The sequence below is a fragment of the Ranitomeya variabilis genome, chromosome 4 (genome assembly GCF_051348905.1).
Source record: "Ranitomeya variabilis isolate aRanVar5 chromosome 4, aRanVar5.hap1, whole genome shotgun sequence".
In the NCBI taxonomy this organism is placed as follows: Eukaryota; Metazoa; Chordata; class Amphibia; order Anura; family Dendrobatidae; genus Ranitomeya; species Ranitomeya variabilis.
In genome coordinates this window covers 132834001-132859099 of record NC_135235.1, presented here as the reverse complement: position 1 = coordinate 132859099, position 25099 = coordinate 132834001, and the positions used below count along the sequence as shown (strand labels likewise).

General features: G+C 41.3%; 1 protein-coding gene across 1 annotated transcript in view; it reads right to left on the bottom strand.

Moving 5' to 3' along the window:
• Positions 1 to 25099, bottom strand: part of COL13A1 (collagen type XIII alpha 1 chain) — a 388678-nt gene that overhangs the window by 281895 nt on the left and 81684 nt on the right. The window contains exon 2 of the mRNA XM_077256280.1: positions 22010 to 22079. Within this exon, the coding sequence (XP_077112395.1) occupies positions 22010 to 22079 (70 nt within the window). The remainder of the gene's footprint in view (positions 1 to 22009; positions 22080 to 25099) is intronic.

Here is a 25099-nt window from a genome sequence, read left to right as displayed (position 1 = left end):
CCAAGCAAAAGGGAAATGTTGCATCTTTGAATTCTAATTGTGAGTTTTATAAGCAGACTCAGACTTCAGTATATAAGGCAGATCTGATTTCAGGATCGAGAGCCACCTCAAGTTCTAAGCTTGACTGTCAAGAAGAGAAGACTGAGCGTTGTTGGATTGAATAAGTTTCTTGGAACAGGGACAGTATTGCACATAAAGACAGTGATACCCATCTATTATGGACAAGCCAACGACTCCATAACAAGAATCATACAAGTACAACCATGTGCTGATAGTACACGAGTAGGAAATCAGACGCCTTAGAATATATGTTCATCCTGTAGTGTACTATAATTGTTTTTGAGATGCGCATTGATGCTATCTTCACCTGGAAATTTGAGTGTGACATTATGTCAAGTGACAGTTTCCTAAGGGAAGGCTCCCAGGGTCTTGTGTGGGGCTGGGTTCACTGTAACAAGCCATTATCATGTTCTATATATAAAAACACAAGGTCAAGAAAGTCTATTGTTCCCTGTCACTCCTCTTGACAGTCCGGATGATTGTAAGATTTAGAAACAATTTTATTTTCTGCTTTTAGAGTTTAAAATAGATTGGTCTCATGTCTAAAAAAAATGTTATTTTAAGCAATATGTGGCACTGCTCACTTACAGTTGTGGAAGAAACATTCGGACCAGTTTTATCATTTAAAATAAATATGTTTAAAACATTATTGAAAGCAATATATTAAAGCTGAAGACCATACCATGGAACAAATTACCTTTTCTGTATATTACATTTTCAAAAATATTGGGTATTTCCTATGCATTCTAGCTCTAAATATATTTGCAGTATTTCTACAGGAGGTTCAAAGTGTGTTAAAAGGCTACATACAGATATTTCCTTCCATGCCTTTACTCTTCTTGGAAAATGTCCTGACATACAGTATGATGCACAATATTTCCAGCTTTACAAAGAAAATAGTATTGGTGATACACTGTCACAAGATGTTTGTGCTGTGTTTATGATCAACTACATAAAAGGAAAGGTAGGCATTGTTTCTGAGGCAGATGTCAGATTTCAGGAGGATCCTCGGCATACAGACATTATGGGAGAATGAACTGTTTTATTTGGGACAGTCCTGCAAACATTAACTTTATTATCACCATATGTAGGATACAGGACACTTTTCACTAAGCTGTAACAGGTAACACTTCAATAAACACTGGTACAAAGTATTTTTCACCAATATTTGTTACATAGAACATTTAAAAAAATGTAGTACAAATATACGATACAAAAATAATCCGTGATCAATCTCATCAAAGTGAAGGCAGTCTATAGGACGAGGTGTGCACGGCTCCATTTCATTATAGATATGCCATCTGTATCTGTTGTGACATTTCAAAAACTTCCCCATTCTTGTCCTTGAGAAAGTGAAGGCCTCCAAATATTACAACAGGTGCGTATGGCATAACCTTAATGCAGCCTTTCTGCAGATCATGGCTGAAAGTGAGCCCCAATTCAGCTAAAATGTTTTGTAGATATGCTGCATTAAGGATACATTTTCCACTCCTATTGTGATATTTTGGGGTCCTTCACTCTCTTGTGCACTGAGATACACCATCCACACCTGTTGTGATGTTTAGGTAACTTCTCTGTCATGGGGTTACCGCTAGTGTTGAGCATTCCGATACCGCAAGTATCGGGTATCGGCCGATATTTGCTGTATCGGAATTCCGATACCGAGATCCGATATTTTTGTGGTATCGGGTATCGGTATCGAAACAACATTAATGTGTAAAATAAAGAATTAAAATAAAAAATATTGCTATACTCACCTCTCCGACGCAGCCTGGACCTCACCGAGGGAACCGGCAGCGTTGTTTGCTTAAAATTCGCGCGTTTACTTCCTTACGTGAAGTCCCAGCTTGTGATTGGTCGCGTGCCGCCCATGTGGCCGCGACGCGACCAATCACAGCAAGACGTGACGTAATTTCAGGTCCTTCAGGATTTTAAAATTACGTTCCGGCTTTGTGATTGGTCGCGTCGCGGTCACATGGGCGACGCGACCAATCACAAGCCATTAATCAAATTCACCGCACTCTCTATGGATAAGTGTCAAAATTATAACAGTTTATTCCACCTGGATTGAGTTGGGAGCACAACAGAATATTACAGCATATGCGATTAACAACGTTTCGGCTCGACCTGAGCCTTTATCACGTTATCGCTTATTCCAAAGAGGATAGTATGTGAAGAGGGATAAGTCCCAGTGGTGCAGCAGATTCTTATAAGTAATGTACTGGTGTGCTGCTAAGTAGGTATGAACAGAGGTTCCCTTATGGGGGTATGGACCTTGAGAGTCAGGATGGCGAGCGGTGCTCCCGCGCTGTGCTCAGTGTCAGCGTGTGTCAGGTTGTGCTCCCAACTCAATCCAGGTGGAATAAACTGTTATAATTTTGACACTTATCCATAGAGAGTGCGGTGAATTTGATTAATTGTTTATTCAGGGCCACTAGGTCCATTACACCAGCACCTCGTCATATTAGGCCGAGTGCACGCCAAATAACCTCCTCCCAATCACAAGCCATGACGTCACGGGAGGCTGGACACGCGCGCATTTTAAAATGCGCGCGTGTCCAGCCTCCCGTGACGTCATGGCTTGTGATTGGTCGCGTCGCCCATGTGACCGCGACGCGACCAATCACAAAGCCGGAACGTAATTTTAAAATCCTGAAGGACCTGAAATTACGTCACGGCTTGCTGTGATTGGTCGCGTCGCGGCCACATGGGCGGCACGCGACCAATCACAAGCTGGGACTTCACGTAAGGAAGTAAACGCGCGAATTTTAAGCAAACAACGCTGCCGGTTCCCTCGGTGAGGTCCAGGCTGCGTCGGAGAGGTGAGTATAGCAATATTTTTTATTTTAATTCTTTATTTTACACATTAATATGGTTCCCAGGGCCTGAAGGAGAGTTTCCTCTCCTTCAGACCCTGGGAACCATCAGGGATACCGTCCGATACATGAGTCCCATTGACTTGTATTGGTATCGGGTATCGGTATCGGATTGGATCCGATACTTTGCCGGTATCGGCCGATACTTTCCGATACCGATACTTTCAAGTATCGGACGGTATCGCTCAACACTAGTTACCGCAACAGAGAGGAGCCAGAAGAACGCAGCGTCTGATTGCTCCTACTACTGCGCAGAGAAGAAGAACTTCTCCTTTGTTTTAATAGTGTTTATTTCTTTTGGCAGAACAGAGGTTTATCAGCCATGTTAGAAACTTTGAGCTCTCAGCTGAGCTCAGTTAGCCACTCGCATCACCTTTGCAATCTGGGCCCTGATTCAAATCCATGTCAGAGCTAGCATTTGCTGCATAGCTTACGAGGAGAGGTGTTCAGATGAGAAGGAGTTCTGGAGGAGTTATCTGTGACTGTTGCATGGTTTGTAAGTGTGGTAATTCCCTTCCCTCCTCTACTTTTGTTTTATCCCTGTCCTCCACTTCCAAATGCATTCCTCTGTTATATGTAAGTGAGTGTTTGTATGCTTGCTATTTTCAGTTACCCTTGTTTGTGAAGACCTGTTTGTTGGGTTGGTGTACTACGTTGCACAGTAGCGACCCTCTTCTCAGGGTATGTGAAGAGAACAAACTGAGGGCTAACTCAGGAAATAAGGCAAGGGTGGCAGCCCCGGCATCTTCACCTTCAGAAGTATCCGGGGGAATAGGGCGAGTTAGAGCACCCCCTAGTGGTAGGAACAGGGAAGGAGCCCCTGGTCCCAAGTCACCCAACAGCTGAGTTGTGACATCCCTTTTCTCATGCCTGAGAAAGCGGAGGTTCTCAAAGCATCTAAACAGATGCAGATGGAGTATCCCTAATGCGGTGTCTCTGCAGAACTTGGCTGTAAAGGAGCCATAAATGCCTTATCTTATGGACTGACTTCAGTCAGATTGCTGGCAGATCTTTATTGCATCGCATATTTGTACTGCAACATTTTTTAATTTTCTATATAAAACATTTTAAGAAAAATACTTAATACTGGTCTTTATTATTTAATTATATACAAAAGCATAGAGAGAGAGAGAGAATATCTAAGGTATGTTGCTTAATAAGGTATTACATACATTATTAAGAAGCATCACAATTCTGAAAGACAGCACAGCATTATCTGCTGTCTGCTCAACAGAGCAACAACACCTGAAGATGTTGTATATTCCTATAGATATATCTGTATGAAGTATGAAAAAATATACAAAGCAGAGGCTGCTATACAGAAAATGTAGTATTAGATGTAGGCATGGATGCAAATGATGGTCCAACTAGTAGTCTGTTGTTTGTTAAGTCCTCTGGATCTAGGCTCATAGAGCTGGGTCATATGAGGAAGACCTGCCCTATCAATATTTTTTTTCCTAGTAGGACTTATGAAAAGGGTTTGTTACGATGAGACATCCTCTTTAGAATGCACATTTTTGGCATAAAAACTTTTAAAAACTATTGCAACTAGGCCAAGCACCATATGTATGTAACTCTTAGGCCATGTGCACACTTTAAGTTTTTTTCGCGTATTTTTCGCTATAAAAACGCGAAAAAAACACTTACATATGCCTCCCATTATTTTCAGTGTATTCCGCATTTCTTGTGCAAATGTTGCATTTTTTTCTGCGAAAAAATCGCATCGCGGAAAAAAAAGCAACATGTTCATTAAATTTGCGGAATTGCGGGGATTCCGCACACCTAGGAATGCATTGATCTGCTTACTTTCCGCATGTGGCTGTGCACACCATGCGGGAAGTAAGCAGATCATGTGCGGTTGGTACCCAGGGTGGAGGAGAGGAGACTCTCCTCCATGGACTGGGCACCATATAATTGGTAAAAAAAAAAAAGAATTAAAATAAAAAATAGTCTAAGGCCGGCGTCACACTGGCGTTTTAAACGGCCGAGTGCAATGCGATAAAAAATCGCATTGCACTCGGACCAATGTTCAGCTATGGGGCAGCTCCCAGCAGCTGACTTTTTGTCGGCCGTTTTCCTCGGTCCGAGACAATCGCAGCATGCTGCAATTGTCTCGGACCGAGGAAAACTCTGGGCTCACTCGCACCCATATAAGCCTATGGGTGCGAGTGAGACAGCGCACACCACTCAGACATCATCCGAGTGACGTGCGTTAAAAGCGGACCCCAGCAATGGAAGAGATGGAGAAATTCATTTCTCCGCCTCCTCCGCAGCTGTGCTCCGATCCTCCCTGTGTGAGAGAATCGGAGCACAGACGCATGACACTCGGCTCCTGCTCTGCTGTGAGCAGGAGCCGAGTGTCATTAGCATATCGCATCCGATGCTCTCGCATCGGATGCAATACGCTAGTGTGACGCCGGCCTTATACTCACCTTCCCGCCTCTCAGCGGTGCATGCTGCCGCTTCCGTTCCTATAGATGGTGTGTGTGTGAAGGACCTGCGATGACGTCGCGGTCACATGACCGCGATGACGTTGTGGTCACGTGACCGCGACGTCATCGAAGGTCCTGCACACACCATCTATAGGAACGGACACCGCTGAGGAGATCGGCTGTCTGCAGAAGGTGAGTATAACCTTTTTTTTTATTATTTTTAACATTCTATCTTTTACTATTGATGCTGCATAGGCAGCATCTATAGTAAAAAGTTGGTCACACTTGTCAAACACTATGTTTGACAAGTGTGACCAACCTGTCAATCAGTTTTCCAAGCGATGCTACAGATCGCTTGGAAAACTTTAGCATTCTGCAAGCTAATTACGCTTGCAAAATGCTAAAAAAAAAAACGCGAAAAAAACGGGGAAAAAACGCAAAAAAAATAATGCGGATTTCTTGCAGAAAATTTCCGGTTTTCTTCAGGAAATTTCTGCAAGAAATCCTGACGTGTGCACATACCCTAACAGTCCTTTTTACATTTGGGTAGGTCATTAGAATTACACGTTGGTTTTCATTCATGCCAATCATTGAGAAGTGGCACAGAGGCTGAAGTGGTGATAGCTGTGTGGGACAGAGATACTGATGCACTGCTCACACAGTACACCAGCATTGATAAATCCTATGAGTTTATTAATGGTTGAAAAAAATGGTAAATAGTAGGCTCGTGTACAACAAGAAATCTCACATTGTCTTCTAATTGTATCCAAAATCAAGGTGATACCAAATGTTGCCTCTGAATAAAACTACTGTGTTATACTGATATTTTCAGCTAAGTAGTAGGAAAAAACTAATTAATTATCCTTCTAATAATTTACATTAATATAAAATACACATAAAATGGGAGAAACAGGATTGTAGGCTGAAAACATTTAGAGGTAATGGCACAAAAATAAATTGCTGAACTTAAGTAATTATCAAAATTACCTTTTGGCTAAACAGTAACATCCAGAAGCAATAAGAATATGTCAGTCTTTTCTTCGAGAATAATTTCCACTTCCACATGGTCCTTCACTTTTCAGTAGTAGCTGCCATTGAACCCTAAAGTCTTTTTTTGTTTCAGCAAGTAATAAGGTCATAACACATTGTAACTCATATACATTTCTGCTTAATGAGAAAATACCCATAATTACAGCAAAGAAAATTGTTCCCATATGAATAAGAAGATAAAATGACAGAAAATAGACCTTTTCCAAAGAGATGGCCAAAATGTTGGAACTCACCAGGAGCCATTAAAAAAAGATACCCAAAAATTAGCAGGAGTATTAGATTTGTCTCCCCATTTTGAAGTATGATTTTGTTTCCTATGTCTTGCGTGAAAATCAGAAGTTAGTTGGAAAGATTGAGCTACTTCCATAGCTCCACATACTGTACATGTTCTCTAATTGACTGCACATGGTTTTACATTTTTCCTATTTTTTAAAGTAAAACAGAACTTAAAAGATCTGCCATATTTTGACAGTGTTTCATCTTCATAGACCACAGATGTTTACTGTTTTCATCATTAACTACTAAAGCAGTACATTTTGGCAAAAATGGCACAGTGGACCCAGTGCTAAATCTTCAACAGCAAAACACTTAACTTGTTCTTTAGGTCTAGGATTCTGATTTAGATAATGGCAACATGCTTATAGAAATTATGTTAGGCATAAATGTATATAATCCTAACAGTTGTAGGAATTAAGGCAGGTTCAGCAGCAATATTTATGCAAAAGGTTGCTGAAATGTATGGAGGGTAACAAAATCTATACATTTATTATTAGTGGAGTAATTGTACATTGGTACAGCACCTTCTTCTGAAAATCAATGCAAATCAAGGCTACTATAAAAACACAATGGTAGCACTATTATTCTCAAATGTGGCAAAGCTCCATGAGGGACCTAGCTGTGCTTTCACCCTGTGTGTCATTCTTCATGTATAAAGATAGCATGTTACCAGTCCACTCAATTATTTTAGTACATTACACTGAGGATGTCCTATCCCTATTTAATTCAAATATTTAACATTTTTAGGATAGTGTCGTGATGAAATCTGCTGTCAGTGAAGTCAAGTTCTGCAAGCTTTTCACTTCCTCACTTACAGATCTAGAAAAAATTACTTTGACTCAGATAACACAACATTGGGACAGCTGTCTTTCCTGATTCCCCTATACACAAGAATGCTCAACGCAGCTGAGTGTTCCTGTGCTATGCTCTCTATTGGAGAGACGCCATAGCTGAGTGCTCCTGTGTTCTCTTGTGGAGAGAGGCTGCCAGAATCTCAGTGCTTGGCATACCAGAGCATTCCTATGTTCTCTGTTTGTAGAGACACTGCCAGAGTCTATGTGCTTGGCACAGCTGAGTGTTCCTGTGTTCCCTATTGAAGAGATGCCATAGCAGAGCATTCATGTGTTCTCTTTTGGAGAGCTGTTGTCAGAGTCTATGTGCTTGGCACAGCTGAGCGTTTCTGTGTTTTCTATTGTACAGGCACCATAGCAGAGTGTTCATGGGTTCTCTTTTGGAGATGTTGTCAGAGTCTATGTGCTTGGCACAGCTGAGCATTCCTCTGTTCCCTATTGAAGAGATGCCATAGCAGAGCATTCATGTGTTCTCTTTTGGAGAGATGCTGTCAGAGTCTATGTGTTTGGAACAGCTGAGCGCTCATGTGTTCCCTATTGGAGAGATGTTGTCAGAGTCTATGTGCTTGGCACAGCTGAGCATTTCTGTGTTTTCTATTGTACAGACACAATAGCAGAGGCGTTCATGGGTTCTCTTTTGGAGAGATGTTGTCAGAGTCTGTGTGCTTGGCACAGCTGAGCGTTCCTCTGTTCCTTATTGGAGAGATACCATAGCGGAGCGTTCCTGTGCTGTCTTTTGGAGAGATGCTGTCAGAGTCTATGTGCTTTGCACAGATGAGCATTTTTCTGATCTCTAGTGGAGAGAGGCTGACAGAGTCTCCGGGCTCGGCATACCAGAACAAAATCCTATGTTCTATATTGGAGAGACACTGCCAGTGTCTATGTGCTTGGCACAGCTGAGCGTTCCTGTGTTCCCTATTGGAGAGATGCCATAGCAGAGCATTCATGTGTTCTCTTTTGGAAAGATGTTGTCAGAGTCTATGTGTTTGGCACAGCTGAGCGTTCTGTGTTTACTATTGTACAGACACCATAGAAGAGTGTTCATGGGTTCTCTTTTGGAGATGCTGTCAGAGTCTATGTGCTTCACACAGATGAGCGTTTTTCTGTTCTCTAGTGGAGAGAGGCTGACAGAGTCTCCGGGCTTGGCATACCAGAGCAATCCTATGTTCTATATTGGAGAGACACTGCCAGTGTCTATGTGCCTTGGCACAGTTGAGTGTTCCTGTGTTCTCTATTGGAAAGACGCTGTCGGAGACTCAGTGCTTGGCACAGCTGAGAGTTCCTGTGTTCTCTATTAGAGAGACTCTATGCTCAGCACAGCTGAGCGTTCCCGTGTTCTCTATTAGAGAGACACACTGTCAGAGTCTCTTTGCTCAGTACAAATAAGTGTTCCTATGTTCTCTAAGAGACATACAGATAGAGTCTCTGTACTCAGCATCGATGAGTATTCCTGTGTTCTCTATGAGAGAGACACTGCCAGAACACAAGGTTTGATCATTGAAATTCAACAGATAAAACCCTTTGCTCCCCACAAATCTACTTGGTGGGTTAAAAAAAACTTTGTTCTAACGTGTATGGGGACTTCACTGTCTTGACATTGGTCAATGGCTTGTGTAATGATAATTTCTCTTAATCCTTTTAGGTGGGATAACTTTTTATGACAAGCTATCAAGATGATGCGCTGTGACTCATGATAACCATTGCTATATCTGTGCCATGTGCTATTAATTACTCTAATGTCTTCTTATCTGGCAGATATATTCTAAAGGCATACTTACACTGGCCGATAATGCTTCAGATTCTAATGCTAACAATCACTCATTCATGATAATTATGTAATGTTAATGGGTAGAGCAACTGAACAGTGTCCAAAAATGCTCATTCATCATGCACAAAACTGTTTATACGAGAAAAATTCTCGTTCATCTTTCAAAAATTGTATAATATAAATGAAGATTGTTCGCTTGTTCATCTATCAGACCGGAAAAAAGGAGGAGTAGACATTAAAAACCTAAATAAGAATGTATTTCAGTGATTGGTTGATCATATTCCGCAGTGACTGTTAAGGGGAAATGGAAGCACAGGAATGAATACACATTTACAATATGTTGTTCATTGCTATTATTGCAAATAATACTGTTCATATAAAACCATTAAATTAATTACACAGGTCTGCGACTAAAAAGCTATTTGATTATTTTCATCTAATTTCCATGTATTTTGGTGTGCTGAAAACGAAAAAAATATTGAAAAAAATCCTCGACGTCAGGATTTGCCACAAAATGCAAAATTCTCTTCAAATTTAGTATATTTTTCTAAATTTTTGGTATTTTTTAGGGTTTCTTAGGGTTTTGAAAGTCAAAATTGCTATTAATTAATTCACATCAATGCACTGAAGATATACAAGACTCTGACTACAAAAAAATCGTCGGACGAATGCTGAAAGCATTTCAAGCTTTAGGTTGCCTGATGAGTTACAAAGTGCATTTCCTCCATTCCCACCTTGACAACTTTCCTAAAAATTTGGGAGCTGTGAGTGAAGAGCAAGGTAAACGATTCCACCAGGACATTAAAGAGATGGAAAGAAGATACCAGGGAAGATGGAGCATTACAATGATGGCAGACTACTGTTGGACGCTTCAGAGAGACATTCCAGATGCTACTCACAAGCGTAAATGTACCAAGAGAAGCCTCACAGGGAAGAAGAATCAATTTTGGTGTGTGTTAGTGAGCTCATTGCAGTTAGAAAATGATTTTCATGAAACATTTGTAATAAAAAAATTAATTTTATGTCTATTTATTTTTATTTTGAGGTATTGTCTTATTTAACATAATTACTTAAATTGTCAGAAAATGTGATGTCCTATGACAAAACGGAGGTCATTTTCGGATTCAGCGCACTTAAAAACATAAAGATTATGTGGAATTGATAATTTGATTACATTTTCTTTGTATAATACAAAGGGAAATGTTGGCACAATACTTATTGAATTGAATTATTATATATATAAAACTCAAAATCTGTACTAGCCCGCTCTATACAAATCCACAGTTCTCGTCCGATTTGGGTAAAATTTGACAAGCCACCTCTCAACCCACAGGAGCAGAATACTGTGCACGTTAAATCTTGCTAACGTCCACCCGTCATGAGATTGGGGCCCCCAAATTTAGGCCCTATACATATAATGGAGAAATGTGAAGGTGAAAGTAAAAGTGCTGAGGGGAAAACAACAGTTGTAACTGACAGGGATGGATTATAGCGACGGCGCCAAGGCGTTGCTGCTAAAGGGGCTGCATCACCACACATAACACACAAACATTTCACAAACACCACACAAACAACACACAGACAGCACACATACACCAACCCACAAGCACAACACCACACAAATGCCACAACACACCACACAAACACCAGACTACTCTAGACACACACAACACAAACACCACCCCACAAATACCACACCACCCCATAAATACCACATACCCACACACACACAAACGCACGCAAGGACCTCACACGCATGCAAACACACTCAGATGGATGCACTCTATGCACACGGACGAACATTACTAAGCCGCAATTTGGTCAGGCGAAAAATGTCTCATAGTAAGATTCAGGAAAGATATATATCTTGGTACCGTGTTAGCCAGTGGATAGAAAAATATTTAGAATTGAGAGTCCTCAGTGGTTGATACCTTTTAATGGTTAACTGAAAAGATGGTAACAAATTCCAAGCTTTCAAGAAGACTACTCAGGTCTCTTCATCAGGCATAGACTAAGAGAAATTCTGAAGAATCACATATTTATGCACATCACAGCACAGAAAAATGCCATAGCTAAGACAGGTGACATTAAGCAAAATTACCATTATGTGAGTGATAAACAGTTATGTCCATAAATATTCTCTGATTGGGGTCTGGTTCTATGTTATGGTGACCCCACATGGTCTGAGGAACAAATCCCTTAGTTGATGTAAAAAGACATAAATCCATGCGACACATTCATTCCTGCACTGAGAGTGTTAGGTGTCGAGTCTGCACAGGGGGAATCTCGAACCACCTCTGCTGCGGTCTCCCATTCTTCTCCAGCCGCAGTGGAGCCTGCTCAGCGGAGATGTCGGTCCCAGCATCTGGCTCAGGCTGATACTGAGTGACTGGTTACTACTGTTCTTCCAGGCTCTGCCTTTGTCGCCAGTATTGGTCAGCAGCGAGCAGACGTCTCTGGGACTAAGTCCTGCTTTTCCCCTTCTGAGCATGCCCAGGGTAAGACCTCTCATTGGAAGTCGGGGGTCACATGCTCAGATACTGCAGCAGCTCCCATTGGTCCTCTAGGAAGGTCCTGAAGTTGTTGCAGCTATAAAAGTTTCACATGGCAGCACGGCTATGCGCTAGTCTCAGACCAATGTCTATGAGCTCAGCGCCAGTGTGGTCATGTCTGGATGCAGTTAGGGTTTGGCTGAAATAAGCCCCTAGAATACCGGCACCTCCAGTGAGGAGTTTGTATGAGTGTATTCAGGGCCTTGGCTGAAATAAGCCGCTTGAATACCGGCACCTCCGGTGAGGAGTTGTTTGTCTGTTTTCTCTGACTGCATGACCACAGTTTGCTCTGGTTGGTAGCTGTGTACCTCTGTGAGGTTAACAGGGCACAGCATCTTGTTCCTAGCGACTCTGTGGAGTTAACAGAGTTCGCTTATACCGCCGCCATTTGCCAGCAGCAGGTTCCTCTCCCGCACGGTGGACCCCGGGTTGCGAACGCACCTAATAATACATATATATATATATATATATATATATACTCGGTGCGTTCCGCCAACCCTAACAGAGAGTGTCAAAGGTCATCATCAGCTTATATTCCCAGATCCTTCTGTCTCGCTGAGATTTGAAGTCACTCTTTAATACAAGTAATTTCATGTCCATAATGCTATGATCGGGGAGACAAAAATGTATTGCCACAGGTAGATCCATTCTTTTTTCTCTTATTGTATGGCGATGAGAATTCATCCTTGTTCTCAGTTTCTGCCATGTCTCCCCCACATACAGACCCCCAGTTGGAAATTTATTACAAATAATTTAGCACACCACATTAGAAGTGGCACAGCTGAAAGTACCTGGGATCTTGTAGCCCTGATGTGAATTGGGGATCTTTATCTTTTCCGTGGTCATTATAAATGGACAGGTTTTACATGTTTTCTGGTTGCAAGGAAAGGTTACTGCAGCTGTTGGAGAGGACAGCGAGCTTCTGACAATGATGCTTCTTAGATTTGGGGGCTGCCTAAAACCCAGTAGTGGGGGGTCTGGAAAAATGGATTGTAAGCGGGCATCTTTTTGTAGTAAGGTTGTAATTTCCGTGCAGCTTCCCTGTCCTCTCCAACAGCTGCAGGAACCTTTCCTTGCAACCAGAAAAAATGTAAAACCTGTCCATTTATAATGACCACGGATAAGATAAAGATCCCCAATTCACATCAGGACTATAAGATCCCAGGTACTTTCAGCTGCGTCACTTCTAATGTGGTGTCCAACTGGGGGTCTGTATGTAGGGGCGACAGAGCAGAAACTGAGAACAAGAATGAATTCTCACCGCACACAATAGGAGAAAAAAGAATAGATCTACCTGTGGCAATACATTTTTGTCTCCTCCGATCATAGCATTATGAACATGAAATTGCTTGTATTAAAAGGTACTGTAACTTCAAATCTCAGTGAGACAGAAGGATCTGGGAATATAAACTGATGATGACCTTTGACACTGTCAGTGCAGGAATGAATGTGTCGCATGGATTTATGTCTTTTTACATCAACTAAGGAATTTGCTCCTCAGACCATGTGGGGTCACAATAACATAGAACCAGACCCCAATCAGAGAATATTTATGGACACAACTGTTTATCACTCACATAATGGTAATTCTGCTTAACGTCACCTGTCTTATCTATGGCATTTTTCTGTGCTGTGATGTGCATAAATATGTGATTCTTCAGAATTTCTATTAGTCCATGCCTGATGAAGAGACCTGAGTAGTCTCGAAAGCTTGCAATTTGTTACCATCTTTTCAGCTAGCCATTAAAAGGTATAAACCACTGAGGACTCTCGATTCTAAATATTTTTCATAGTAAGATTGTTATTATTGCTTACTATACAGGGAGCTTTCATCACTGAAGCTGCTGAGGTAAAATGAAAGCTGAGCTCTGATTGGTTACTATGGGCAACTAGACAACAGCAATGTTACGACAAATTAGTAAAATGCCAAAATAACAAAAATTTAAAGTGGGAAAAAAAAATTACTGTAGCACTCTGAAAATGTCAGTTTCAAGGTGACACTGAAAATTTTACTTTAGCTACCATAACCAAGAATTTAACCTATTTTCCGCGAGCGAAGCCACGGGTATTCTACTCGTTCCATATAAATATAGGGTAAGAACCTTGAGCACACCTATACTTTTGACTATCTGTGTGAACACTGCACAATGTCCAATGTAACAATGTCTCTATTTAACCATTGCATTCATGATTCTCATCGTATATAAACACTTTCCTAACATAATTTTCTAGTTGCAAGTTACGATCAAATTGTTCATTGTTGAAACAATTGTCTACTCGTGTAAATGAAACCTTATGGCAGCTCATACAGACACACCAGGGACTTGGTACAACTGCTACCTTTGCCTTCCCTATGGGTATGCTCCTCCTTCTAAGATGCCATGTGCCATTGATTCTGCGTCATATAGCAACCATCTTGACAAAGCTTACTAACAAGTGTATTTTAGGTAAAGTCATCGGTTTTACCCTTCGCCCTTCATGTTCATCCACATTCTAACTTACAACTAAACTGTAAGGACATTTTTAAAATAATACTATGTACAAATTCTCATTCCTCTTACATTTGAGCTGAAGTACTCAACTTTTTGTGGACTTTTATTGTTGTGTGTATGGTGCCTGGTGTGAATTGCCCAAATATAGTACTTGTACAGCACACAGACAAACCTCTGATTATCCAATGTCAAAGCCATGCAGAAAATGGAAAGAATTCATAGACAAAAGTATCATAATGTCCAAACCACTAAATTACGAGCAGAGTCATCCCTTATAGCCAAAAGTATGAAAGTAATCTGTGCACTGTGCTTCTCAAATGTGACAAACAGAAGAACTTGATGTGGCCATAGGCATACGGTAATCCCAGCAGCTGTCATTGTTTAATAAAAATTCATGTATGAAGTCGGTGGTACGTAGGCAATGCCTTACACTTGCTGCAGCTTATTTCATGCTCTATTTGAGTGACTGCTCCTCAACCACACAACAGGTGACTGTCACACACAGTCAATGCAAGTGACTAAAATTAACAATAAGTTGTTACTTCATACACTATAAAATGAGATCAAGGGCATGCATTCACTCCTCACGTTCATGGGTTTATTAGATTTCCTTTAAGCGCAATACGTCTATAAAAACTAATAAAATCATACAAGCAAAAACAGTTCAGACAAGGAAGCAAAGTACTTAATGTAAATGAAGGAGAGCTATTACTATGCACAATCTAATGAGTTTTGCCATACTTATTTGGACTGTTTGTACGTTATGCATTTTCCCTTGAACTCGTAAGGTGAAATCCATATCCTGACTGCCCGTGGATACAGCTTATTATAAACCATGAATATTTTACTTGCATCTTCTACATCTTACAGTACAGGCTACATCCGAGCTCAGTGTGGCAGTATACGATATAGTTATACATTAAAGTGAAAACTAGAAAATAGCTTTTTCAGCTTTGAGTTTGTTAAATTTATAGAAATATATTAATAAAATAAAATAATCTTCATAGTATGTGAAATGAATGGATTTGTAAATATTATCTATCTATCTATCTATCTATCTATCTATCTATCTATCTATCTATCTATCTATCTATCGAAAAATAACAGCACCACTTTTCCATGCAAAGATGGGTACAAAGCCGCAAGGTTATCACCAAAATCTATCTAGTACTACTATTGATGAGCCGCTTGAGCAATGGAGGTTTGAGTTCGAGTCACATTTTTTGAAATTTGAAGTTGCATCTAATTCAAAACCTTTGAGACTCAATTAAAAAACTTGACCAGCACTATTTCCCATACTGCTGAAGCATCAGAGAGGGGGCTAATGTCTTTTTACTTGCCCACAGGGGATTCCCATAAGCCCTGCAGCTGTGACACCTTGCAGATGATCATACCTTGCACATTCTTATGATCAGTGAGTATCTCTCCCTCCTGTAAAGTGTAACCTCTTATGGTCAGAGGGGTCTCATCACCTCTCCTGTAGCGCTTAAGCTTTAATGGTCAGGGGGGTCCTCCCACTCTCCCCCTCTCTCGTGTAGAATATAAGCTCTTATGGTCATCTGGGTCCTCTCTCTTGTAGATTGAAAGCTCTTATGGTCAGCTGTATCCTATCACTTTCTATAGAGTTTAAGCTTTTACAGTCAGCAGGATCCTCTCTCTCTCTTGTAAAGTATTAGCTCTTATGATCAGTGAGGTCCTCTCTTGCTCTATCCTGCAGAGTGTAAGCACTTATGGTCAGTGGGGTCCTCACACCCTCCTTCTCTCTCCTGTAGAATGTAGGCTCTTATGGTTAGTGAGTCCTCTCTCCTGTAGTGTGTAACCTCTTATGGTCAGCCAGTGGGGACCTGTAAAGTGTAAGCTCTTATGGTCAGCAGGGTCCCTCCTTCCTCTGTTAGGGTACCGTCACACAGTGGCATTTTCATCGCTACGACGGCACGATTCGTGACGTTCTAGCGACATAGTTACGATATCGCTGTGTCTGACACGCAGCAGCGATCAGGGACCCTGCTGAGAATCGTACGTCGTAGCAGATCGTTTGAAACTTTCTTTCGTCGCTGGATCTCCCGCTGTCATCGCTGGATCGTTGTGTGTGACAGCGATCCAGCGATGCGTTCGCTTGTAACCAGGGTAAACATCGGGTTACTAAGCGCAGGGCCGCGCTTAGTAACCAGATGTTTACCGTGGTTACCAGCGTAAAAGTAAAAAAAAAAAAACCGTACATACTCACCATCTGATGTCCGTCAGGTCTCTTGCCGTCTGCTTCCCGCACTGACTGACTGCCGGCCGGAAAGTGAGAGCAGATCACAGCGGTGACGTCACCGCTGCACTCTGCTCTCACTGTACGGCCGGATCTCAGTCAGAGCAGGAAGCGGACGGCGAGGGACCTGATGGACATCAGATGGTGAGTATGTACTGTTTTTTTTTTTTTTTACTTTTACGCTGGTAACCACGGTAAACATCGGGTTACTAAGCGCGGCCCTGCGCTTAGTAACCCGATGTTTACCCTTGTTACAAGCGAACCTCGGCATCGTTGGTCGCTGGAGAGCGGTCTGTGTGACAGCTCCCCAGCGACCACACAACGACTTACCAACGATCACGGCCAGGTCGTATCGCAGGTCGTGATCGTTGGTAAATCGTATAGTGAGACGGTACCCTTAGGTGTATGCTTTTATGATCTCGCTCTCTTTCTCTTGTAGAGTGTAAACGCTTATGGTCAATAGGGTCCACTCTCTCTTTTGTAGACTGTAAGCTATTATGGTCAGTTGGTCCTCTCTCTCAATATCCATTTCTCTCTCCTACTCTCCTGTGGTGTGCAAGCTCTTATGGTTAGTGGGGTTATCTCTCTCTCCCCTCCCCATGTGTATTTTTCTGAGAAATTAACTAGAACTCTAGTGCCAACTATTGGAAGTACTGTAGCAATCCTAAGAGTCAATGTCGACCCTTTTACAAGCCTTGTCACATGACTAAGGATAAAAGTCAAACCAGAAGCTCAATTTGCAGACACTGTGTTTTGGGGTACTGCCCCTCTTCAGTGCAAAGTGGAGATCAGGTTTGGCTGATTGAGAGGCGTCTGACCGGGATTCAAGAGGTATCGTTTCTCCTTGCGGAGAGTGACATGTTAAGCATGTCGAGGTGAGGAGACTTAAAGCCGCAATGCTCCTCTTGGAAACATGCAAATTGCCTCTGAAGAGACAATCTGCATATTTCCCAGAGGAGCATTGCGGGTTTAAGTCTCCTCACCTTGACATGCTTAATATGTTACTTTTTCCGCAAGGAGAAACGACACTTCTTGGATCTGAGAAATTACAAATTTTTCAGCATTGAAATTTGGGCAAATGTATTCTCCACAAATTACATTTTCTAGGAAAATTCAACAAATTTCAATTTCAAATGATCTACTCTTCTCTACTATCTTCATGCATCTATCCTGACGAATACGCAGAAAGAAACCCCAGCTCCCCAATGCAAAAACTGTTTCAAAAGAACATCTTCTTTATTACATCAAACATAAAAAACAGCGACGTTTTGACTGTCATCTCAGTCTTAATAAATCTTGATAAAGACTCAGATGTTACTCAAAATGTTTTTTATGTTTAATGTAATAAAGAAGATGTTCCTTTGAAACCGTTTTTCCATTGGAGTGCTGCGGTTTCTTTCAACTCATCCATCTTGATCAAGGCTGGAGGACTCAGGCATTATTCCATTGAAGGGATCGACTGGATTAACCCCATACAGTGGTGCTGCTTTTCCCCCTTTTCTTCCATTCATCTATCCATCCATTCATCTGTCTCTTTATCATCTCTCTACAAACAATGTGTTTTTGCTAATATGACAAAAAATTGCAGATGGCCATATATTTCCCATCCATACAAACAGATGAAATAAAAACTCTAAATTCCAAGCAATACAGACATTCCATTTCAACACACCTAGCGGCAGCAGTATCTACAGCGAACAAAGCAAATGAAATGACGCGTGGGCATCACAAGCTTTGTATTCTCGTCATGCACAGAAAAGCATTTATCTGAAACCGCGTAGTCATTTTAGGAAACCTGTGCATTTAAATCGAAGCATTGTGTATGTCAATCTCTGTATGGACTGATAGCACAGGGAAGGAAGGCCGAATTTATTACTGACCAATAAAAGATATTAAGTAATCACTGGCAGATTCTACCTGAGGAGAATAACAAATCATTTCTCAGGTGTCATTATGTACAGAGAAAACTGATTAATATGGGAGAAAGAGGCAGACCAATGGACTGATAGCGTTCAGGATGAATGCGGTATGAACAATCTCATACAAATGTGCAGATTTTATCAAACAAATTAAAAATTGCTAACTTTTATCAATGCAAAACAAAACTGTGCAGCACATTCATAAAACTGTCTTTGTTGATCTTAGCAACCAATCACAACACAGCTTTTATTTTTCAAGAACAAGCACAAAATGAAAGCCGTGTGACTGGTTGCTATGGGCAACAAAAGCAGTTCTTGTTTTCAACAGTTTTATAAATCTTTCCATGTCAGTGCTGCACTCAAAATCTTCCCCATAGACCTTTGTGGTGAAACATATTCCATAAATGGGTCTTTTGGCACATGTCTTGTGCAAATATGGGTAAACATAGCATACTGTGACACATTGACATGACAAATGTCCGACCATTCGCTTGCCAGAGCTTTGTAAGTCGCCCCTCTCCCACTCCCCACTGTCTTTTGTTTACTTGTCCATATGATCATGACAGCCAATCACCGACTACAAGGCTAAGTTTTCACAATGGCATTTTTGTGAGTTTTTGACGCCAAAAAAGGCAAAGTTTTACAATTCCAGTAAAATGGATGAGATTTATAGAAATCTCTAAACCGATCTGTGGTGCATGTTTGAAATCTGCAACACGACAATTTCTGTTGCAGGTACATTGAGCTTCATGTGCAGATTTTCCCCACAGACTTGTATTACATGAGGAAGATCTACCGGTAAAAATCGCATATCTTTTTGATGTGTTTTCACTGTGGAAACGCTATAAAAGAAAAGTTAATCTACACATGATTTAATCAATAAAGTTTTTTCCAAGCCAAATAACAGGAGGTATCAAAAAACAACATTTTTATTTAAAACATGAAAAACGTACGTAAGAATAACGCACTCAAAAAGCAACCTAATTTATCTAATCTAAAAGATCACCAAATATTCATTGTGGGAAAGTAGCTTCAAGGTGACATGAAGCCCACTCAACGCTGCAGTCACTACTCGACTGAAGCTGTCACATGTTAAAGGGAACATGTCACGTGAAAAAATGTTTTTATCCTGCAGATATGGGGTTAATCAAAAGGTTTAAAATCAAAGGCCTGATTCATGAAATATTTTACATCAGAAAACAGACGTAAAAACTTTGAAACACTGTAAATTTGTTGCGCAACACTAGACTACTCAAAAAGTTTGCAACTTTTAGCGTTTTCACTACATGCGGTTGGACGGGATGTGGACCCCCCGCATGTCAATTTTAGGATGAGCTGTAGTGTTCTTTTATGCCATGCATCTTATTCCAGTCTCTATCTGGAGTAAAAATGTTGGCAAGGAACATACACAGGTGTACTGTACTACATGCCTTGCCTGATCCTTGTGCATGCGCCTCGCTCACCACCACCTCATGTAAGCCGAAGTGAGAAATGCTGGTCTTGATGATTCGGGTCCAAAGTAATGTCAGTTTAGACAGATATAAAAACATTGTCCAAGACTGAAGAAAAGGGTTAACCAATTTTTCAGAAACAGCTTCACGGTTTTTATTTCGATGTATCTGGTATTGGAGCTTAGTCCTATTAAAGTGAAAAAGCCTAAATTGCAATATTAGACACAACCTGTGATCAGATAGCAATATTGGTCGAAACTATAAGAACTCATTTAATATTTTGTTTTAGAAATATACATGCTGCTATATAAAAACGAATGTAATTTGGTACTGACTCTGTGCTCCATACTATATTCTTTTTTTAAACACAAGTAGGTGCACATACTGTATGTATGAAGTATAGGTACAGTGAGGATCTCAGAAAAGGCAAAAGGTGAATTATAATAGAGCGGGATCAAATAGTTCATGTTGGCAATAGCTATATTTACTAGTTTGATATTCACACAGATGACGTAGTGAGAAAAATTGGATTAAAGGTTAAAAATGCTGATTTTATAGAAATAGACCAGCGTAATGATGAATTGTGAAATAACAAAAGACAAAAACCCTCAGACAATTGTGGTGATGGTAACAAGCAACAACGCATGCACAAGAGGTCAAACCATTGTATTGAGCAACACATGAATATCATTAAATCGGAATCATTTCTAAAGAATCTGGTTTTGATGAATATTAAAGCAGAGAGGTCAGGGCACTAGAAAACGACCCTGATTACCACTGAGGTTTCACTCATGTCAAAGTTCAACTACAAACGCAAACTGTGTGTCACTGTTTTACTGGAAGCATTTCCATAGGATTTAAAGGTCCCGCGCTGACATGATCTGCTTGTACTAGGAGGCATGGGCTGAATATAAAATTGTGTTCTTTCGTTATAAATACAGGTTAAGGTCCCTTGTAAAGCAGAAATCATATAGTCTGCTTCAGATCAATGTACAAGCTAGTATTTCTGAGCCTACTTACAGTATCGCACAACTATATGCAATATAAGCTACCGATGCCTAGTTGTCACCAATTTTATCACACAGCAGGTAAAAATATCCTCTTACTGAGCATCTCCGTTGCATTCCCTAAATCTTTGTAAGACCCCCTAACTCCCCCTGTATAGCCCTTTAAAAATGTATTTGATTTCTCCGGTGCTGAGTGCTAAACAGGTCTGTTTGGTCTGATGGGGGTGTCTTCGGTCTTCTCCACGCTTCTTCCCGGCTGCTGTACTTGATGTAAATATTGCCTCCTGTATCCTCCTTATTGCCATGAGAAATGTTGCACCTGCGCAGATAAATCGTGTTTCGCGCTTGCTCAGTATGCTCAACTGTGGGCAAAGCCAAAAAGTGATTTGTCTGCACAGGTGCAAAATTTCTCACAGCGATTTGGATGATTCACATTTAGGACGGCAAGCAGCAGTCGGGGAAAGGGGTAGAGAGGCCCCAAGCCATGCCCATCAGACTGGACGGACTCGATTAGCATACAACGCAGAAGAAATCAAAAAGCTTTTTTAGGGTTATACAGGGGGAGTCAGGGGGTTATATAAAGATTTAGGGAAAGTAGTGGAGATGCTCAGTAAGATGATATTTTTAGCTGTTGTGTGAAAAACTGGTGGCAGGTCCTCTTTAAGACCACACCCACAGGATTTACATACAAGGTAGAGGGGCCATATCTCTGGAATGGAGAGGCACAGGGACAAAAGAAATATAACACCAGATTCAGGGGAACAGCAGCATTTAAACCAGGTAGAAAAAAATACATATTTATAGCAAGGGTCACGTGCCCTTTAAAAACTGGCCAGAAGTTGAGAAGACCAGGAAACTCTTTTAATAGTATTTCAGAAAGTCTGAGAAGGCCTAGTTCACAGTTATTTACTCGCTGGAGATCCCCTTTAAGTATATATACAGTACATGGATTCTATAGGAGTCTTTGTATGTTCATTCATTGTAAGCACTTAGTCATGAAAAGACAAGAGATACTTACCAGGTGGACATAGACATTTAACACTTGTGTCTCTTACTTCCCGAAGTCGAGGCAGATGAGATTTCAGTTTCTGTAAGTCAAAGGAAAAAGAAATATATTTAGCTTTCATGAACTGAAACATTAATTGAGCACGGCTCATTTACTGACGTGACCAAAATGATGTTAACACATCTGTGAGAAGTATGAAAAGCAGACTAGAGTCAGTACACTGTACAGCCCTGATCACACATGTTGGCAGTTAATCTGATCCTTGGTTCTTGTAAGTGTAATTGATTTCAACATTTCATGTAAAGCTTTGTCTTCCATGATCTTGACCAGGATTTAATATGTTAAATTAGATTTTCCTGTCTCCGAGCACCTGCTGATAAACATATTGAACTAGACAGTCTTTGCACCTCTGGATAGTGAGGGATATTATTTCTTGGATGACTGTGAGCCAGGCATAGTGCGGGCAGGTGCAGTGCTCCTCTCTTCCCTACCCAGCATTTATGTGCCAATATACCTCAAGATACTATGATAGCTCTCTATTTCAGTCCTGGAATGATGTGAAATTGTGATGCGAGATTTTTTTAAATATAGAGCAAATGTGTAATATACAGCTAAATCTTATAAATAATAGCATATGGCACATGGGAGTTCTAGAAAAATCTAAAAGAAAATGATCACAAAATAAATGTGCACATGATGTATTTCGCACATAGATTAAACCTGAAAAAATGCCGCAATTGCTGAAAAAATTGAACATAACGACATTGCTGTGTACAGGGCCGGACTAGCCATCGGGCACTTCTGGCAAATGCCAGTAGTGGGCCACTTCACGCCGACTCACCACCCCCCACCAGCACCGCCACCGCATTCAACTATACCGGCGTCTATGACGCCGATACAGTTGAATGCAATGATGGAGGAGAGAGCGTCTGCTCACGCCCCCTCTCCCATCATTCCCCGCTCTGCCTCTGACCCTGCGGGTGCGTGCATACTCACTGTGTGCCAGGCAGTGCAGCGGCAGCCACCGAGACTGGAGCAGGGAGCAACGCGGGCACGATGAGACGTGAGGAGTGTGTTTTTTTTTTACTGGACTGTGGGGCCATTCTCGGGGGTGAGGAGAGATTCGGGCTGTGCTGTATACTACTATGTGAGCTGTGCTGTATACTACTATGTGGGCTGTTCTGTATACTGCTAAGTGGGCTGTGCTGTATACTGCTAAGTGGGCTGTGCTGTATACTACTAAGTGGGCTGTGCTGTATACTGCTACGTGGGCTGTGCTGTATACTGCTACATGGGCTGTGCTGTATATTGCTACGTTGGCTGTGCTGTATACTGCTACGTGAGCTGTGCTGTATACTGCTACGTAGGCTGTGCTGTATACTGCTACGTGGGCTGTGCTGTATACTGCTACGTGGGCTGTGCTGTATACTGCTATGTGGGCTGTGCTGTATACTGCTACGTGGGCTGTGCTGTATACTGCTACATGGGCTGTGCTGTATACTGCTATGTGAGCTGTGCTGTATACTACTACGTGGGTTGTGCTGTATACTACTGTGTGGGGTGTGCTGTATACTACTGTGTGGGCTGTGCTGTATACTACTGTGTGGGCTGTGCTGTATACTACTACGTGGGCTGTGTTATCTGCTATGTGGGTTGTGCTATATACTATGCGAGTTGTGCTATATACTATGCGGGCTTTGCAATATACTATGGGGGTATATTATATTCTATGGGGGAGGCTGTGTTATATACTATGGGGGGTATATTATATTCTATGGGGAGGCTGTGTTATATACTATGGGGGGTTGCATTATATTCTATGGGGGCTACATTATATATTATGGGGAGGTGGGCTGTATTATATTCTATGGGGGGCTGTATTAGATTTTAAGAGGGATGATTGCATCATACTCTTTGATGGGGCTGCATTATATTCTGTGGGGAGGTGGGCTGTATTCTATTCTATTCGGGTCTACATTATATTCTATGGGGGGGCTGTATTATATTTATATTCTTTGAGGGGTGATTGCATCATACGCTATGAGGGGGCTGCATTAAACTATGAGGGGGCTGCATTATATTCTATGGGGTGGCTGCATTATACTCTGGGGTAGCTGCATTATACTCTGTGGTGGCTGCATTATATTCTGTAGGGTGGTGGCTGCATTATACTATATGTGGGCTGCATTATACTGTATCGAGGACTATGGGGAATACGTTATACTATATGAAGAACTATGGGGTGCATTATACTATGGGAAGTGAATTGTACTACATGGATGACTATGGTGGTGCATTATACTATATGGAGCACTATGAGGAGTGTATTATGCTATATGGAGGACTGAGCAGTGTATTTTAATATATGGAGGACTATGGGGAGTGTACTATACTATATGAAGGACTGTGGTGCACATTATAATATATGGAGGGCTATGGGGTGTATTTTACTAAACAAGTAAAATGGTGCATATTCAGATTGCTTTTGCTGGAACAAAAATCATTGTTCTCAGCAGCACAACACCGGTGTAAACTGTAGATGTGCTGCTGATAACATGATACTGTATGGTGATCTGTTAGTGATCTATTAGTGATCATTCTGTCCCATCATTATTCCCCAGCTGGTGGAAAGAGGCCAGGAAACAAGCGTTGAACAACTTCAGTATTGTCGATCAAACTCATTTAGCGACCTAAACTCAGCGCTTGTAAATACAACCGAAATGCTTTTGTGTGATGTGCAATATGTTAGCACTTGGGGCCCCATTTTAAACTTTGCCTAGGGCCCCACTTTGCCTAAAACCGGCCCTACCTACAACTGTACAAAGATATTATACAGTCACCATGTGACAAGTGGGCCTGTGTAACTTCAAATGCCAGGGTTAAATTTTAGTCCCAGTCCGGCCCTGGCTGTGTACATCTTTAGGCTGCCGTCACACTAGCAGTATTTGGTCAGTATTTTACATCAGTATTTGTAAGCCAAAACCAGGAGTGGGTGATAAATGCAGAAGTGGTGGATATGGTTCTATTATGTAACTCTCTACTAATCGGCCTCCCTCTTACCAAACTCTCCCCGCTCCAATCTGTCCTGAATGCTGCTGCCAG